The sequence below is a fragment of the Salpingoeca rosetta genome, assembly GCF_000188695.1.
Source record: "Salpingoeca rosetta unplaced genomic scaffold supercont1.16, whole genome shotgun sequence".
Lineage (NCBI taxonomy): Eukaryota > Choanoflagellata > Craspedida > Salpingoecidae > Salpingoeca > Salpingoeca rosetta.
In genome coordinates, this window is record NW_004754918.1 from 604,072 (window position 1) to 623,477 (window position 19,406).

Sequence of the window (19,406 nt, forward strand, 5' to 3'; positions counted from 1 at the left end):
ACACACACACACACAAACAAACAAACAAACACACACACAGCAAGCACACACGCACTTTCACACTTTTTCGCACACGTGCATGCAGAGAACACATGGTACTGCGTGCTTCTTGCCTGCAAGCAATTGTACCCGCGTGAATTAGTAAACACGCCACCATGACGACATGTGCACATTGCTTATCAATATCAACGTGTGTTCTTCATACGCTTTATGTCAAGCACTAAAGACCAGAATTGAGTGGACAGCAACCAAGTGCTGCAACCCCTGATATGAAACATTGTGCAAACACAGGACCTGTCCTCCACCTGGCATCACACACGAGAACACCGCAATCACCACGCTGTGCGTCAACCAGGGCACAACATCGCGGTTCAGGTGTCAAGCAGCCTCACTTCCCAACATGGCTATCGCCGTCACCATCATCACCACCACCACCACCGCTGGCTACAGCTTCTACAAGGCTCCCTTGGTCCTGGTCACCACGCTCATCGTCGCCACTTGTGCCTGCGTGCGTGTGCGGCGTTGGTGACGCCAGCTGTCGTCTCAGTTGCGACAAGTCAGACAGCAGCCGCTGCAGGGACCCCAACTTCTTCGTCTCGAGATTCTTTCGGCCTTCGTTGATGAACTGTGGACGTATTGTGGAACGACGAAGGGGATGTGAACGCGCAAGTAAGGCGTGTGTGTGTAAGCGTGTGTGTGTGTGTGTGTGTGTGTGTGTGTGTGTGTGTGTGTGTGTGTGTATGTGTGTGTGTGTGTGTGTGAAACCTGCTGTGGAGTCGGCCATGCCATCTTCAACATCACACACACACATAGACACACATACCATCACAGACGCAAACACACACACACACACCGCCACGGCTGGGCACCTGGTATGCGGTGAGGCTGCTGATGTTGTCCTGGAAGAAGCACTGACAGGAGAAGAGCACGAGTTTGTCTGCATCGCGATCGGCAAATCGAGGTTGCTCCTCCACCTTCACCGTCAGGCAGCGCGTGTTGTTCTTCACCCGCTCGCAGCGGATGCTGCCAAGATCAGCCACAAACCTGCAGCGGTTGTGTGTGTGTGTGTGTGTGTGTGTGTGTGTGTGTGTGTGTGTGTGTGTGTGTGTGTGTGTGTGTGTGTTTACGTGTGTGAACGTGTGTGTACAAGTATGAAAACACGACCACTCACAGCCACGGACCAAGCTCGTTCTCCAGTGCTATTCCACGCACACACACATACACACACATATCGGGCTGCATGCACTCACTTGACGATGCCTTGGGTGAGGTTTCGCATGTCTGGCACGAGCAAGAACAATCGCCACTCATCAACCAGAAGGACGCGGTTCTGCTTGACCGTTTGCCCGTTCTCTTTGAACACACACTCGCACGTGATAATCTCGCCATTGTCTGCCAGCACACACACACACGAGTGCAAGCGTGTGAGTGCGCGCGCGCCTCCTTGTGGTGCTCAACGCATGTGCACAACCCAAGCAAAGAAATGTCATGACACAGACAATCCATCCCAAAGAACAACCGCCACCACCACAATCACTTGCACCACCACCTTCATCACCACTATCGCCATTATCACCACCTCACCAATGGACATTGTTTCTCTGAGCGCGACGGCGTGTGGTGGACGGGCGAGCGGGAGCCGGGTCTCGCTCTCATTCCGCATGTCGAGATGAAGTTTGCGCAGCAGCAGAAATATCTGCAGCGGGCGGCAATGCGGTGTCAAAGACAAGGGGAGACGTGGAGAGAGAGAGAGAGAGAGAGAGAGAGAGAGAGAGAGAGAGAGAGAGAGAGACAGAGACAGAGACAGAGACAGAGACAGAGACAGAGAGGGACAGACACAGACAGACACAGACGCACACACACACACACACACACACACAGAGACACAGACAGACAGACACAGAGTGTGAGAGACACGGCACAGCCCTCTGATAAGAATTGTTTCAACGCATGTACTCACGTTCACACATACACACTGTCGCACATACACACACACACATGCACACGTGTCACACCTGTATGCTCTTGAGTTTGCGTTCCTCCTCTGTGTTTGGAAGTTTCATCTCAAAGGCGACGGCCGGGGAATTGAGGGATTCGGGTCTGCACATAACTGTTGCGCTGTTGAGAAGTTGCGACAGTCGCAGTGGCTGCATCCGCTTTTGTTCGGCTGATGGTTGTGGTGATCGTCGTCGTCGTCGTCGTCGTTGTCGATGTTATGGTGGCGGTGATTGGTGATATGGCGCGTTGAGTGTGAGCTCACGTGTTAGTCGAGGCACGACAAACATGTGGTAGCATACAAACACGCATGCACACATGTGTGACAACAAAACGTTGGCACCATTGGGTGCACTGCCTTGCAGCATACATCACCGACCTTCAAACAGCTCCACAAAGTCCTTCGCTTTGCGCTGTCCCCGCGTGATTTCAACCGTCAGGAAATCCTACAATCCAACACCAAAGCACGACACCACCACCACCAGCAGTAGCACAAGTGTGAATGAAAGGCAGAGGAGGGTGTGTGCGTGTGTGTGTGTGTGTGTGTGTGTGTGTGTGTGTGTGTGTGTGTGTGTGTGTGTGTGTGTGTGTGTTGCTTTTGTTTGTTCGTCTGTCTGTCTGCGCGAACGTGCACATGCGTGGTGGCTAAGCACAAATCATCTCATCATCACATCAACTACGCCTCCTTCCGCTTCGCACCTTGAGCTGCGTTGCGCTTTGAGACAGCGCTTGTGAAATGAGATGGCGGTGGTTGTCGATAATGAAGCACTTCTGGCTCACCCTGGCGTGACACCCCATACAATGACGACAACACGCAACACAAACACGCAACAACAACAAAACCGGACCATGTGTGAGCGTGTGTGCAAGCACAATCGCATGCACGCACTTGAAACTAGAGGCCATGCAACCGCACCTCACCGCAGCAACGCAACAACACAACTACGCAATTACGCAACGCAGCTCAGCACCCACACGTGCATTCAAACCTGCTGTCGCCATCCATCTTCGCCGCTTGCTGCTGGTGCTGCTGGTGCTGCTGCTGGTGCTGCTGCTGGTGCTGCTGCTGCTGCTGTGCATCGGGATCGACGTGACAGGTGACGAGCATATGTATGAGGCGCGCCGCCATCGTTAGCGTGATCAGCCGCACTTTTGCATCCACCCTGCCCATCGCCAAGCACCACCATGAGCAGCAGCATTGTTAGAATGGTGGAGGTGGACAACAGGAGTGAGTTGTGAGGAACAAGCACAACGGCATCGCACAGGCCCGCAATCTAAGGCCACACGAGCACACATGCGGAACTGCCACACACACACACACACATCACACACACACACACATCACACACACATCACATCACATCACACATTACTGTGAGGTCAATTCTTACGTTGCTGCTCGCCGCACAATGCGCACCATCTCACCAACGAGATCCTGGGCAGCAGAAACGAGTTACACACACGCACGCATGCACGCACACACAGATGAGACACTAAGCAACACAGCTGTTGCATATTCGTTTCCATGCACACACAGCACCAACTCACCGAACTGCAGTCCACACTAGGTTTAAGTTTACACACAAACGCATGCACAATCGACCTTGAAAGCCTTCCACACCTGGTTGTAGTCGCCAACGTTGCAGTCGGGTGTTGGCAGGACCAGCCCTTTGGCCTGAAATGCATTTGGAACCAGCCCATTCTGCTGTTGCTCCAGTAATGCCTGCAGGCAACAGAGCGCCGGCAGTGCGGTCCTGTCGTCTGGAATGCACTCGAGGGCTCGAAGCAGCATTTGAAAGCAGCTGTCGCCATAGCCGACATTGGAGGCGCCGTTCTCACTCCCCACGGCTGCATTGTCACTCGCATCACCGCAACCATCATGATCACCATCATCATCGTCATTGCCAACAGGTTTTCCGACATTCAGTGCACCCAGTTGTTCTTCAACCCTCTTCACATCATCGCCACCATCACCATCACCATCACCATCACCATCACCATCATCATCACCATCACCATCACCATCGCTGCGGGTGCGTCCCCTGCGTGTTGTGCCTGGCGACGCGACGGGTGCGCCGGTCTTTGGGTCCGGATGATACCCGCTGCTCCAGCCAGAGAGGAGCGTGCTCATGTCCTCCTTTGGACGGCGAAGAAATCCAACACGAACGGCGCGTGCACGTGCTGGGGATGCTGTCATGGGTGACAGGGGTGGGGTTGATGGTGTGGAGAATGGAGGCGACACTTGCTGCCCGTCTTGCTGCTCGCGTTGTTGATGCTGCCACTGCCACTGCTGCTGTTGCCGCTGTTGCTGTTGCGTTTCGCTGTCCTTCTCAGGCGTATGTGATGATTCTGCTGCTTTCGATGCGTCTGAAAAGAAAACAATAGAGCCATCAGAGAAGACAAGAGTGAGTCATCGCAAGGCCACGTCGTGCAAGTGTGTGTGTGTGTGTGCGTGTGTGTGTATGTGTGTGTGTGCGTGTGTGTGCGTGCGTGTGTGTGTGTGTGTGTGTGTGGTGGTGGGTGTGCGTCTGGGTGCGTGTGTGTATGTATGTGATACACTGTGTGCGTACCTTCGTCGGCGTGATCGCAGTCTGGTATGCCCGTGAGCAGTGTGCACACAATCGCCCTCAACAGCTGGTCAAGCCAACACCGACAACAGCACACACAACGGCGACCACACGTGAGCTTGAAGGCGCTGGACATTTAAGACATGACACAATCACATCGCACATGATGGTCATCGCATGTTCCTCAATACACACACAAACACACACACGCGCACACACACATGCACACACACACTCTCATATACACACACATACACACGCACACGCACACACACATGCACACTCATACACACGCACAGATACACGCACGCACAAAGAGTTTGCACCTCCTTGTCCTGGAAGGTGGAGAGGGCCTGCGCGAGGATGAAGAGCGAAACGCCCGGCGACAGCACCTGTTGAGAGAAGTGGGCATGTGTGCACATGTGCATGTGTGCATGTGTGTGGAAGTGGGTGTGGTTGAGTGATGGGGGGGGTGAGGAAGAAGTGAGGTCTTTGGGCGCCAGGTATTCACACACACTCAAGCACACACACACACACGACACGCGCGCGTACACGATTGTGATGCGCACCTGGTCACCATCGTCGTCATGATCATCACCACCACTGCTGGTGGACTGGTCTTGTTTGCGGCCGTGGCGAGCAGCGAGGCTGCCGACATGGAGGGGGAGGAGGAGATTGGAGAGGGCGCAGCGGCGGACAACAGCGACAACAGCGGGGTGGGCTGTACCCATGACCTCGTCCATGTACTGAAACGCATCGAGGTGCTCGGCCACAAGACTCGCCGCAGCAGCACTGGCGGTGGTGATTGATTGATTGTCGTGGGGAGGAGTGATGGGTGCAGAGAAGTTGGCTTCATTGGTGTGCACAGACACAAAGAAGTTGACACACGCACGCACGCAAACACGTGCACACAAGACAACACACACACGCGCACGCACACACATACACGCACACACACGCATACACGCACACACACGCACACACGCACACACACGCACACACACGCACACACACGCACACACACGCGCACGCACAAACACACACGCACTGTGGACGGACCTGTCATCGCAGGCGATGCATTCGTTGAGACGGAACGAGGTGTTGCCAACGGTCCACATGATGGTGGCGAAATACGGCGGTGCAGCCACAGTCGCCAGCCAGTCCTCCAGCGTCGCCTCCCGCACTGCAGCGCACAGGCGGTGATCGCGGCGGCGGTGGTGATCGCGGTGGTGGTGGTGGTGGTGGTGGTGACGTTATAATTAGTCAATGACGAGATGGTTCAGATGGAACGCAGAGACAGACAGAAGCGACACACCCACACAAGTGCGTGCAAGTATCCTCGTGCACGCACACTTAGAATAACAAACACATGTGTGTGTGCACACACACCTGCACATGTACACCCTGGCATACAGCATGTATGCACGCACACCCATGCTGTTCTGACCTCTGAATGCCATTAGCGTGATGTTCCTGACAGCGATGCGCACCATGGTGTTGTCGTGGTTGTACAGCTTGATGGCCTGCGTGAACAGAGGGAAGTCGCCTCGTTGCTGCACCACAACACGCACGTCACATGCACGTAACACGCGTACGCACCCACACGCACATGCATGCACGCACCCACCCACACACACACACGCGCACACACACACACACACACACACACACATACCCCGACACGAAACACACAAAACGTACGAAACACACGAGACACACATGATACGCACGAGAGACACACATGCATGCGTTAATAGCAGTCGGTGTGACTGGGATGTGACAGCGACAGCATCAAGCAAAGGTGTGCTGCAGCGTGCAAGAGCGCCTTGCGTGGACAACGATGGTCACATACGCACAGACAAAGGCACGTGCACACGTTGCATGCTGCTGACCATGTTGCGGAAGAAGAGGATGGTGTCTGGGCTCAGCTTCAACGCCAGCAGCTTCAACAAGGAAATGTAATATCCAAGCACCTACACACACGCGCACAACCTCCTTTTTCTGTCAACCCGCTCCCAAACAGTGCTTGCAAGCGCGCGCACACACACGCAAACAGCTAGGCTACAGCTAGGCTGCACAAGGGCAAATTGTTTCACCAGCCTTTGCACACACACACGCACACGCACACACACACGCGCGCGCACACACACACGCACACACACACGCGCACACGCATATACACACACAGAGTCGTACCTCCTCGTGATCCAAGTTGATGCTTTGGCACGATATGATGTCGTTGATGTAGTTGCGCGACATGAGATACCCTGCACAGCAAAAACAACGGGAGCGTGTGCATCAGCGCACTGCACACGCGAAATGCACGCAGTCAGAGATCCACCACACACGCACACGTGCAGATGCACACAAACGCACATTTGGACGTTGGCGTTTCCAGAGTCTCCATCCAAATGCCAAGCGTCTGGAACACTTGCATCTGGTGACAAGGGAACAAAAGAAGGCTCGGCCATGAACTGATAGACAAGACAGCGCACTCTCACACACACACATGGCACGTGGCATATTCACAAACATACACAATCCACACGCACACACACACAACACACACAAGCACACACGCACACACACACACGCACACAAACACGCACGCACGCACACACACACACACACACACACACACACACACACACACACACACACACACACACACACACACACACACACACACGCACGCTCGCTCGCTCGCGCATACACACTCGATCTCAGGGTTGGACTCACGTGCACGCGATCGATGGCAGGGTCCATCATGTCGCGGATGATGCCGAGGAGGTCATACTCCATAAAGGTTTCAAAGACCTCTGGATCATGCTTGTCACCCCACACCACAAGCTCCGTGATGTAACGCAGCTCATCCGTCAGCGCCGTGGCGTTTTCCTCGCTCGGGAACCCAAACCCGCGAAGCCGGTCCACGGCTTGTCTATAAGCTCGCAACCACACACGATCCACCAATGAGCCACCACAATACACACCGACACACACACACACACACACACACTGCTGTCACCAAGCATTGGCAAGCCAGCCACCACCACTGCCAACACCAGCCCACATCACCACTCTCCAACTCGCTGGCTCACCTCAAGTTCAAACGTCCTTCCGACATGATTTTCGTTGTAAGATATGCCCAGTTTTCCACAACCGCGCTCAAACCAACGCAAGCGAACGCCTGCAGTTGGGCTGCTGCTGCTGTTGTGCACCCTTCTTCTTGGCTTGCGGTTCCTTGCTGCACCCTTATTGTTGATTGCCACGTGGTGGTTCGTGGTTGCAGTCGTTGTTGTGGGTGAGCACAGCCACAGGCACAGTTATCCACACGCACGCGCATCTAGACATCAACAGGCACGCGCAGACACATAGGCATCCCCCTCTCCCTCCCTCTCTTTTCTTTTTCTTCCTTTTCACATCAGTCAGTCTGCTGCGCGATTGGTGAATGCGATAAGCAACTGTAGGAACGACGGTGACGATGAAAGGCAAGACATCTGTGTCTTCCCGAAGGCTTGGGAGACGGATATTGGACCAAGTAGCACGGCAACGAAGACGGAAGCACTACCTCGATGCCCTTCACGAAAACTGCTCCTTGCAACGCCCAGACATTCCCATGCGTAAGTCGCTGCTTGGCAGTAGTGAGTGAGGCAGTGGTGGCTGTGCGTGTGCGTGTGTCTCTGCGTGTTGCAGTGCAACACGGCTGCCTGTACCACAGCTAGTGATCTCCGGTTCCATTTGCCTCCGTTTTTCGACCACCTTGGCTCTCTTGCCTCTCACGTCGACACCTTTCTCCGTTTGTGGTTGTGTCTTGGGCTTGCAGTGGACAACCCTCCAAAGTCATCGCACACAACAAAGAAGCACAAGCTCTCTGGCCACAGAAGACGGCGCGAGCCATCCTTTGTTAGTGCTGCATCATTGTCGAGAGAGAGAGAGAGAGAAAGAGAGGAGGAGAGAGGAGCACGCGCCAGCTTTGTCTTGGCTTGGTCTTCGCACCCACTTGCGAACGCATACTCGCTCTTCTGTGTCGACCTCACGCTTCTTCCCTTGCCGTTTTGTGGATTGCAGTACCGAGCGCGGCTGAGCCTAAGCACACTGATTGCGGACGAGGTGCGTGACCCGCGTGCTGTATTTGGCCTTGCACAAACCCAGCTCACCCTTCAGCAACCTCCCATGTCCACACTCTCATGCACGCACGGGTGCGTGCGCACACACACACTCACATGCACTCACATACACTCACACACACACGCACACTCACACTCACGTACACACACTCACATACACACACTCACACACGCACACCCACACACACCTCAACATCTCACCCTCTGTGTACGCGTCATGACAGCAAGAGAGGTTACGGGACGAACAGTTGCAGCATGGGGCAGAGTTGAGCCAAGCCGACGAGTTGACAGAGGACGGCAGCCAGCCGCCAAAGCGATCCAAAGCGCAGCAGAAGGCGGCCTCCGCCCCGGGCAGCGCAGCCAAGCGACGCCGACCCGCCAAGAAGGGCCGTCGATCCGCCATCTCATCATCATCCTCCACGTCATCCACAAGTGCAACCACCGCTGGTACTGCCACTACTGCTGCTGCTGGTAGCAAGACGGGGAGCGGGGCACACACGCCAGCCAAGGCGAGCAGTGGCAACAGCAGCAGGAAAGGCAGTCGTACCACCATCACCGCCATCACATCGCCATCTTCATCGTCAACCCCGCGTGGAAAGAGCCGTGACCACGAGCACACTGCACCCCAGGCCCCGCTGCTGTGCGCATATCTGCGCGCACAGGCGCCGCGTGCGCGTGTTCCTCCCCGCCCCATATGCGCTGTGTGCGGGTTCATGGCCAAGTACACGTGCATCGCCTGCGGTGCAAAGTACTGCTCCCTCAAATGCGAGAAGCACCACGTCGCCACAAGGTGCGCTGTGTGTGTGTGTGTGTGTGTGTGTGTGTGTGTGCGTATGTCTGTAGCTGTGCGTGTGTGTGCGTGTGGGCGTGTGTCTTTCTGTTTGTCTGGGTGTGTGTAGCTGTGTATGTGTCTGTCTGTCTGTCTGTCTGTCTGTCTGTCTGTCTGTCTGTCCGTCTGTCTGTGTAGTTGTGTGTGTGTAGCTGTGTTGCGGTGTTCCTATGTGTGTGTCGGCGTGCCCCTGTTGCTTTACGCATCTGCAGTGTACCCATGCAACAGCTCACTGTCCGCCATCAACTCCCCCTTCCCTCTCTTCGGCTCTGCTCTTCAGATGCACGTGAAATCAGCCGGTTCTTTCTAGTTAGACGCAGCTTTATCGCAACCAAACACGCACATGCACACACATGTGCGTGCGTACTTTTTTCGCCTTCCTCTTCTCCTTTGGTTGTAACTAAGCATCTTCACTTTGCTCTCTCCTCGCGTCACCGTTCTCAGTTTAACTCTTCACAAAGCAGCGTTTGTTACGTTAGGATGCATCCTCTGTTTCACCCCACCCCCCCCCCCCTCTCTCTCGCACGCGCATTACATGACGCTCACACACGCAGCGCTCACTGTCCGCCTCCACACCAAATCCCTCACATCTTTCTTCCGTTGTTCTCCTGTCATCACCTCTCAGCCTCTCCTTTGTTCACCCCAACACCTTCCCTGCCCTTCCTCTCCTCTCCTCTCGTCTCCTCTTTTAGTTTGCCCACATGTGCACCACTGCTGCCGGCCAGGCTCGCTGTTCATTAATTGTTGTTCATATGTACACAAACGCGTGCTTTGCATCACATATTGCACTGTACAAACTACGGCATTAAATGCACCATTGCTGCTTGCAAGCAAATGAGCGGAGCGCGCTGAAACCACAATATTAGTGTCCCACTTCTGCCTCGCCTGTTGTCACACTTCACTACCACCCCTACCGCCTGTCTCTACTTACCTTTCCCTTCACCTCCACTGTCCTTAGCTCACCCATCATCACCGAAACTCCGCCCGTCCACCACCACCCGTGCCACGACCACCATTGTCATTGTCCTTGCCATTCTGAACTGTGTCGTCGACAAACCAGAGGCCGCGAGCACGAAAGCGCCTGCGCTTGCTGTCTGGCCCGACAATGAAGTTGTTGTGCACAACAGCTGGTGGCGACGGCTGCTTCTCACGCCACGCCCGGTTGAAGAATAGCGCGCCAGAGGGGAACTTCATATCTGGCAGCACATAAACGCGTAGCTTTGCCCGGTACCTTTGTGTGTGTGTGTGTGTGTGTGTGTGTGTGTGTGTGTGTGTGTGTAGGAATGTTTAACGGGTCACGTGGTAATCGTTGTTCTCCTGTCATCACCTCTCAGCCTCTCCTTTGTTCACCCCAACACCTTTCCTGCCCTTCCTCTCCTCTCCTCTCGTCTCCTCTTTTAGTTTGCCCACATGTGCACCACTGCTGCCGGCCAGGCTCGCTGTTCATTAATTGTGTTCATATGTACACAAAACGCGTGCTTTGCATCACATATTGCACTGTACAAACTACGGCATTAAATGCACCATTGCTGCTTGCAAGCAAATGAGCGGAGCGCGCTGAAACCACAATATTAGTGTCCCACTTCTGCCTCGCCTGTTGTCACACTTCACTACCACCCCTACCGCCTGTCTCTACTTACCTTTCCCTTCACCTCCACTGTCCTTAGCTCACCCATCATCACCGAAACTCCGCCCGTCCACCACCACCCGTGCCACGACCACCATTGTCATTGTCCTTGCCATTCTGAACTGTGTCGTCGACAAACCAGAGGCCGCGAGCACGAAAGCGCCTGCGCTTGCTGTCTGGCCCGACAATGAAGTTGTTGTGCACAACAGCTGGTGGCGACGGCTGCTTCTCACGCCACGCCCGGTTGAAGAATAGCGCGCCAGAGGGGAACTTCATATCTGGCAGCACATAAACGCGTAGCTTTGCCCGGTACCTTTGTGTGTGTGTGTGTGTGTGTGTGTGTGTGTGTGTGTGTGTGTGTGTGTGTGTGTGTGTGTGTGTGTGCGTATGTGTGTGTGTGTGTGTGTGTGTGTGTAGGTGTTGACGCGAGGGCAAATATTAGCACACTGACATGTCAGAAGCATTCATGCACCTTTGCAATTGCGCACTTCTTGCGCACTTACGTACCTGCTTTGGAAGAGGTCGTTGAAGATGTATTGGTTCACAAACTTTCCTTGGGCTTCTTGCAATGCTGTTCGCCAATCGTCCATAAACTGAATCATCCCCGTGCCCGCACGCATAAACATGAACCCCGTGCACAACATGTGCCACGGATCAAACGTCTCATCTGGCAACAAGACAAACAGACAGAGACAGATGCATCGAGAACAGGGGGGGAGAGACAGACAGAAGAAATCGAACGAGTGGGGTGATGTGAGCCATCAGAGCATGTGTGCACGTATGCTGCGATGTATGGCTCGTGTGAGGAGTGATGAACGTCACAAGATAAGAAGATAGCAAGAGCAAGAGCAAAACAACACAAACACGCGACAGGCGTTGACGAATCCTTGCAGGCAAAGCCTTGCCATACACGCGCACGCAACACATACACGCACATACGCACCTTCTTTGTCACTTTGGATGTACATGTCGTAGTCTGGTGGGAAATGCTGAAACGGGTTTTCGAGCCACACCGTGTCAGTGTCTGTGTACAGCACATTGTACCCCATGCGCAGCAGTCGCCCAATATATGTGGGGCGCCGGCTGACAACTGCAAGTACGTGAAGAGGTAAGCAGGTGAGCAGGTGAGCAGGGAGTGTTGCGTGAGCTTGCGTGGCGTTTAACGACAAGCGCAAAGCCGCAGCAGTCAGTCCGTTTCAACCATGACGCGCACACAAACTTACACTCACACGCAAACACACTCACTCAGTCACACACACACACACACACACACACACACACACACACACACACACACACACACACACACACACGCACACAAACACACGCACACAAACACACACACACACACAAACACACAAAAACACACAAACGCACACATACACACACTCTCTCTCACTTTCGTTGTACTGCTTGGAAGCGTAGGAGAAGCCTGTCTTGTCCTTTCCAATCTGCGCATCGGTGTCGCTTGCCTTGACAATGCGAACCGATGACAGCACAGCCTTGCCCGGGTCAATGGCCTCCAGCTGCTCGTAGCACGACAAATCCTCTGCCAGCACCATGTAGTTGGTGATGCCCACGCGCCGGGCGCTTTCCCGCCAATTCAGGAAAAAGTCCATGAACCCGCTGCTGGTGGTGAGCAGAATAATCGTGCCATCACGTGCGTTGCTCTTCACAACGGCTGCAACGGTCGCCTCGTCGCTGAACAGGCGCGGCCCACGCGCAACAGCGCGCTGAACCTCTTCTTCCTCCTCCTCCTCATCATGCTCCTGCTGCTGCTGCTGCTGCTGCTGGCCATGCTGATGTGGTGGCTGCTGTCGAGCGCCCACATTGCCAGGTGGGGGTTGTTGTTGCTGCTGCTCTCGCGGCTGTTCTCGTCGGTCCTCCCGCTCGAACAAGCCACACGAGTCATGGCTCTCACACATGCACACGGCGCCCTGCAGTGAGTCAACACACACCGTCTTCGCAGGGCACTCGATGTTGTGGCACATGGGAATCACCTGCCCTTGCTCATCCACGGCTGGTAAAGCAAACAGTGGCGGCAACTTCACGCGTGACGCGGCACCCGCCACATCACTCCGCTCTGCCCCAACGTAGCTGCCCAGGGCATGCCCATCAGGCTGCAGAAAGAAGAGGGCATTGTCCTGTGCAAACAGTGCAGCGTATGCGGAAAACAGCTGCCACGTGCCTGCAGGCAAGCGTCTGCCCTGCGCATCTTTCCCGCCGCGCAAGCGGCCTGTGTCCAAGAGCCGGTGTGATGCAACATCACCAATCCATTCCGCAAACGCTGGGCGGTGCTTCGACAACAGCAGCAACGCCCCTCTCCCCACATCCGCCGCCAGGACAGCGCTCACAGCACCAGCGTCGGTCTTTTCGCTGCCCGCCCGATGGCTGCTGTCACCGCCTTCCACTTCATCATTGCGAGCGCGTGCGCTGGCAATAGCCGCGGTGGGCAGGAGCACAACGCCTCCAAGGTTGGGCAACGAGGCAACTGGGTACTGCTGCAGTACGGACTGCAGCCACACGTGGTACACATGCGAGGGCTGGAAGCCGGCTTCCACCATGAGGACGTGTGCTGGGGCACCGCCTGGGGTGTGTGGGTGAGGTGCTGCCCACACCTGCTTGACGAGCGACTGCGTGGCGAGCGAGTGTTCCAGGACACTGCTGGTGCTGATGCTGTGGGTGGTGTGCATGTGCTGCACCGTTCGCCGCCCATACGGCCACTGCCAGCCATCGGCCACCTGCAGCACGTCCCGGCACGCTGACGACGCGAGGGGCGACAGCGATGAGTCAGCGGCATCATTGTCCTCCTCAGCGTCATCGGGTGTGGTGGTGATGACAATCTCAAGGTACACGGGCGGGTTGCGATACAGCTGTGTGTCGGCACCAGCTGCATTCGCGGCGTGTGGGCTCGACAGCGCTTTCTCCGCTGCCGCCAAGTGCGCGAGAGTGCGTGCGAGACGCTCGCCTGGGTGTGAGCAAGGTGCCAACACACGCACGAGCAACGCCGGCGATCCGCGGCCTTGGTGGCAAGCTGGGTCATCCGGGGAACAGCAGACAAAGCCATTGTCGTGGTCAATGCACAGGCGGCCGTGTGCACACGGTGACGAAGCACACACGGGCACGACTGCATTGTCCCAGTTAAGATAGTGGAAGGCATCTGGGAAGAGCGTGCTGTGCTTCCATGACGACGGCGACGAAACTTGGAACGGCTCACTGCGAAAGTGCTTGTGCTGTTGCTGCCGTGCTGCTGCCAACCCAAACGCCTGGCTGGCTCGTGTACGTGCATCGGCAGCACCGCTACGGTGCCATGCATCCTGCTGAAGTGTCATGAGATGCAGCTGGGCCGGCAAGTAGTACGAGTACAGCTGCTCTTGGAGGCAATATGCAGCCAGCCACACTGCCCAAGATCGAGGCAGCGTCACTTCCTCGCCCTCCGGGGCGCGATGGCCCCGCTGCCGCCATGCCGATGCCACTTGTGGAAAGAAGATCCCCCACACACCTTCTTTCTGCTGCTGCTGCTGCTGCTGCTGCTGCTGCTGCTGCTGTTCTTGTTGCTGGGTCTTGGATGACAGAAAGCCAAGGAGCTCAGCAGCAGTCTGTAGGCGCTGGTGTAAGGCGCGAAGGCTTTCCTGCTGCGGACGCCGGCTCGCCCAGCGCAGAAACGACCGCCACACGTGCGGCACAGGCACGTATGCGCCCGCGCCAGGGTGCATGTGCATGAAAGGCTGGGAATATGGCACGATGTTTTGCGTGTGTTGCTGCAACATGGTGGCGGGCGCAAGCGCAGCACCTGCCACGCCTCGTCGGCCCTGCAGCTCGTCACTGACAACAAACGCCCAGTCGGCAAACGCGCATGTCAAGCCCGAAATCTCCCCAATGTCCAGCAGCACCGTTGCTGCAGTCGTTGTATTGGTGCTGCCGGCGCCGTTGCTGTTGGATTGCGCATGCGCCCCGCCCGACCTGGATCGTGGGTCATGTGTGTCTTCGTCGCGTCCGCTGCTGCCATCAGCAGCACGAGTGTTTGTTGGGTGCACGTGAGCCCATGGAAACAAGTCCTTGTCACCGCGATCCGAGGGTGTTGGCACGACCAAGTCGAAAGCGCCCTTGTTCTTCCACGCGCTGGCGATGTGCTTGCGCGTGAACGTCAGTTCCGTGCCTTGCAGCTCTGATGTGGGCGCCACCACCGTGAGTCTCACATCCATATCGGCGAATGCGCACTGTGAGAGCTGGGACACGGACGCAAAGGCATCCTTCTCCCACTGCGGCAGCCGGCCAAAGTCGTGATGGTCTGTCGGGACGAGGAAGAGGTTTAGGGTTCGGCCGCTCGATTGCCGTTGCTCACGGTTATGTGACCACGCTGACGATGGCGGTGACGGCGAGTTGGAGTTGGCGTTGCTCGGACTCGCATGCACGTTGGCAGCAGGTATGCCCCCAAGGGGAGGGGCAGCTTGAAAAGCGTGGTCATCTCGCTTCCTCGCAGGATCACGGACATGCGGGGCGTGCTTGACCGTGGACGCCAGGCCCTCGTCGTCTGCAGTTGCGATGTGTGTGTGTGTGTGTGTGTGCATGCATGTGTGTGAGCGTGTGAGCGTGTGAGTGTGTGCGTGCATGTGCGTGTGTGCGTGTATGCGTGTGTGTATGCGCGTGTGTGTATGTATGTGTGTGCATGTGTGTGTGCGCATGTGTGTGTACATGCGTGTGTGATGCGGTCACTGGCGATGATGTGCTTGCATGCAAGCACCAGTAATGCACGAAATAAACCATGGACGCGGGATCATGGGTACCAGCTGGAACGCCTGTTGCACGCCACCGTCGCGCTCAACTGACTCACAGCCAAAGACCGTCTCTTGGCCTTCCACTCTCTCTCGCTCTCCATTGACGATCTTCGGCGCTCTGCATGCTCTAGACTCCACAGGCAGTCTTTTACTCTTGTACCTGCAGTGCGAAGGTGGTACGTGCCGTAGATGAAGACTGCCGCTGCCACGAGCAGCCAGAGGTACACTGAGTCCCCTTGAGAGGAGCAACATGATGAGATACAATCGCAGAAAGATTGGGTGAGTGGTGAGGCCGCTGCCGATGGTTGGAGCGATGTGCAGTTCACACGCTGGTTGCATGCAGGCACGAGATGCTGGTGTGTGTGTGTGTGTGTGTGTGTTTGTGTGGGCTTTTGAGTCGCCACACGAGGGCAGCAAATGCAGCAGACGCATACATACGAAAGGCAGGGTGTGGTCAGCTGTACTCACGTCGTCTTCGACGCCAGAGCCACAGCATGACAACAGCGGCGTAGGTTGATGGCTCGATGCAGGCGAGGGGCTTGTGGAAGTCGAGCCAGGTGCGAGCAGGAAGGGAAACGGAAACGGAAACAGAAACGGAAACGCAGTGCGCCAAAGCAGTTGGGAAATTTGTTAAAGATACCAGATACATTTCTTCAACTGAGTCCACCTCAACACAACAACCAACAACGAACAACAAAGGCGATGGCGGACGAGGAGGTGGTAGTGAAACAAGCTGCAGAGCAGCAGCAACAAGGGGAAGAAGATGAAGTGGAGGAGTTGAAAGGGTTTGACGGCCTGGATTCCGACGAGGAGCACTTTCAAGAGGTGTGTGTCTTGTTGGGTGTGGGTGTGTGTGTGTGTGGGTGTGGTGTGTGGGTGGGTGTGTGGATGTGAATGGGTTGTGTGATGTTAAATTACATTGTTATATGGCCGCCTGCACTTTTTGTTTGTGGTTGTTCTTGCGTGGCTCGCCTGCACTTACATGTGCGTGTGTGTGTGCACTGCCACGCATCCAGTTTGTTTCGCCGTGCCACTCCAACTCATGCACCCCGAATCCCACCCTCCCCCTCGCTTTTCTAATTTCGAACACCTTTTGTGCGCATTTGGAGAGCAGCAAGAGGAGCCGTTGGAATCGGAGGCGCCCATCGACACACGCATTTTCAAAATGGGGTGGCTGAAGAAGAAAGGCGGGGGCAAGGTCCAGCGTGGCAGACACCAAGGCAGCCTGTTTGCACGCAAGAACTGGAAGTCGAGGTATGTGCGCGTGTGCTGCAATGCGCATTCGTGTATCTGCGCATTTGTGCGTCTCGTGTGATCCAGCGTGTGTATGTGGTTTTGCGAGCAATGCGTCACTGTGCGAGCAGTGCGCCTGTGTTGACTGGCTTGAACCTCTGTTCTCACTGCTCACTCAAACGCACGCATATATACACAATCATCATGTAGGTGGTTTGTATTGCGGGACACCGTGCTCAAGTACTATCCTTTCCAAACCATCACAGGCAAAGGTACGCCATGACCCTCTAACCTTTGTTGTTGGACAAACGCGAGCATGTCGCCTTGGCGAAGGCTGTGTGATTCCATGAACAAGGAATAGATGCCATTCACTCCCATGCTCCCCCACTGAGTCGAGCCTCTCGTGCACCTCCTCTCCCACTGTTGTTTTCTGCCTTTCTCTTCATTCACACACACATACACATACACATACACATACACATGCATACACATACACATACACACACATTCTCTCTCTCTCTCTCTCTCTCTCTCTCTCTCTTGCTCCCTCGCTCACTCACACACACACGCCTTGTCATGTGCGCACCAACAGAGAAAGCGATTGGATGGGTGAACATTCGGGAGGGCGTCAGCGTGGACTGGGATGCGGCGGAACCAACCCGGTTTTCGCTGACAACAGACGAGCGCGTGTACTCGTTTGTGGCGCCCACGCCCGAGGCGGCCTCGGAATGGGTGCAGCAGCTCACCCGCAGCATCAACCGCGCTGAGCTGGAAACTTAAACACACAGATGCACAATTTGCATTCAGGGACAGGGACAGAGAGCGAGGCAGAGTACATGTCGGGAGTGTGCGCGTGTGGGAGAAAGAGAGAGGGGGGGAGAGAGGGGGGAGGGGGAGGGGAGAGAGAGATGGGAAGAAAACAAGGCAACCGAGACACACATGCACACACACACACACGACACACATGCACTTCTCATGATTTGCGCTCATTCCTGGAAGCGGCATCAACCCCCGCCGCCTTGGTTTTAGCAGCATTGCCACCTCGCTGTTTTATTCATGGCATCATGCCATCCCCCTATTTGCTTTTGTTGTTCCCATCAGCCATCGTGTCGAAACAAGAGTGAACAGTGTGAATGTATTCAGAACACACACACATACACGCACATCTCCAACCGCCAAGCCTTGTGTGCCACATGACTTGCCTCGCCGCCCTTCCTACACCCACACTTTGTGCTCATCCCACACTTTTGCTCCTACATACGCACACTTGCAGAGTTCTGTAAACGCAATGCCATACCACACACACATGTACTGACACGGGGAAAACGCGAGGGCAGGCGTGATGGATGGATGATGTGCCTGGCTGGGAGGACAAGGTCTCCCCAAGGCTAACGACAAAGCAAAGCAGCACAGAATCCAATCCACACGACATAACAGCCACGCCACCGCACACGTACAGGCACGTGCACGAAACAACGAAAACACGACAAAACCGCCCAAGGGGGGGGGGAATGTACTGTGACAAACAATACTGGGGCAGGCAAGGTAAGAAACAATGTGTGTACGCGCACATGTGAATTGTGAGAGTGTGTGTGTGAGAGTGAGAGAGTTGTGAGGAAGTTGTGAGAGAGCGAGACAAACAGAGAAACAGAGGACCATGTGTGTTGGGAGGGGAGCAACACAATGGGTGCGCTTCGTGTGGGTGGGGCTCAGAGCTCGTCGTGGCCAGTGCCCTCGGTGTAGTCCTCGTACTCGGGCTCCTCGCCGTAGTCGTAGCCGCCCTCGCCGGCTGCAGCCTCGTCCTCCGCAGTCACCTCCACACTCGCGGCGGCGTTGTCGTTGACAAAGGCAACAAGCTCCTTGAGCGTGCGCCCGCCCTCGTAGTCGACGGCCTCCTGCGAGTCTGCAGGGAACAGCTTCAGCGTGGGGAAGCTCTCCACAACAATGTCTGCCAGCTCGTTGGCGGTGGCGTCCAGCTTGGCAATCACAACGTTGTCCACGCCCTCAAACTTCTCGCCAAGCTTGTCCCAGATGGGAGCAAGCTGCTTGCAGTGGCCGCACCACGGCGCATCTGCACAAGCACAGGGAAGAGGGTGTGAAGGAAAAGTGTGAGAGCGTGTGTATGAGTGCATGAGTGTGTGCATGTGCGTGAAGGAAGAGTGCGTGAAGGAAGAGTGCGTGAGTGCGTGTGTGCATGTGCGTGTGTGCGTGTGAGTGAGTGAGTGAGTGTGTGTGTGTGTGTGGTTAGGC

General features: G+C 55.6%; 5 protein-coding genes across 5 annotated transcripts in view; 2 read left to right on the forward strand and 3 right to left on the reverse strand.

The window, feature by feature from the left end:
- Window positions 1–194: 194 nt before the first annotated feature.
- Window positions 195–7,694, reverse strand: PTSG_07108 (uncharacterized protein). Its single transcript, XM_004992468.1, has 20 exons — window positions 7,661–7,694; window positions 7,302–7,500; window positions 6,939–6,999; window positions 6,759–6,829; window positions 6,455–6,535; window positions 6,010–6,115; window positions 5,622–5,745; window positions 5,132–5,354; window positions 4,889–4,954; window positions 4,566–4,629; window positions 3,617–4,362; window positions 3,387–3,430; window positions 2,985–3,158; window positions 2,695–2,776; window positions 2,375–2,441; window positions 2,016–2,167; window positions 1,585–1,696; window positions 1,251–1,392; window positions 870–1,044; window positions 195–625 (listed from the first exon to the last, which is right to left on the reverse strand). The coding sequence occupies exons 1-20, from the start codon at window positions 7,684–7,686 to the stop codon at window positions 389–391; spliced, it is 2,952 nt and encodes a 983-aa protein (XP_004992525.1). The 5' UTR covers window positions 7,687–7,694; the 3' UTR covers window positions 195–388.
- Window positions 7,695–7,720: 26 nt separating this feature from the next.
- Window positions 7,721–10,048, forward strand: PTSG_07109 (uncharacterized protein). The gene is made up of 5 exons (XM_004992469.1): window positions 7,721–8,182; window positions 8,386–8,465; window positions 8,631–8,672; window positions 8,914–9,479; window positions 9,799–10,048. The coding sequence occupies exons 1-5, from the start codon at window positions 8,044–8,046 to the stop codon at window positions 9,806–9,808; spliced, it is 837 nt and encodes a 278-aa protein (XP_004992526.1). The 5' UTR covers window positions 7,721–8,043; the 3' UTR covers window positions 9,809–10,048.
- A 175-nt stretch (window positions 10,049–10,223) lies between these two features.
- Window positions 10,224–16,572, reverse strand: PTSG_07110 (uncharacterized protein; the record flags this gene model as incomplete). Its single annotated transcript, XM_004992470.1, has 6 exons — window positions 10,224–10,749; window positions 11,653–11,812; window positions 12,089–12,235; window positions 12,545–15,679; window positions 16,084–16,158; window positions 16,392–16,572. 6 exons carry the CDS (start codon window positions 16,570–16,572, stop codon window positions 10,488–10,490), a joined length of 3,960 nt encoding a protein of 1,319 aa, XP_004992527.1. The 3' UTR covers window positions 10,224–10,487.
- A 7-nt stretch (window positions 16,573–16,579) lies between these two features.
- PTSG_07111 (uncharacterized protein) lies at window positions 16,580–18,064 on the forward strand. The gene is made up of 4 exons (XM_004992471.1): window positions 16,580–16,748; window positions 17,038–17,177; window positions 17,367–17,428; window positions 17,749–18,064. The coding sequence occupies exons 1-4, from the start codon at window positions 16,626–16,628 to the stop codon at window positions 17,934–17,936; spliced, it is 513 nt and encodes a 170-aa protein (XP_004992528.1). The 5' UTR covers window positions 16,580–16,625; the 3' UTR covers window positions 17,937–18,064.
- Window positions 18,065–18,286: 222 nt separating this feature from the next.
- Window positions 18,287–19,406, reverse strand: part of PTSG_07112 (disulfide isomerase) — a 3,428-nt gene continuing 2,308 nt past the window's right edge. The window contains exon 5 of the mRNA XM_004992472.1: window positions 18,287–19,227. Within this exon, the coding sequence (XP_004992529.1) occupies window positions 18,866–19,227 (362 nt within the window). The 3' untranslated portion in view covers window positions 18,287–18,865. The remainder of the gene's footprint in view (window positions 19,228–19,406) is intronic.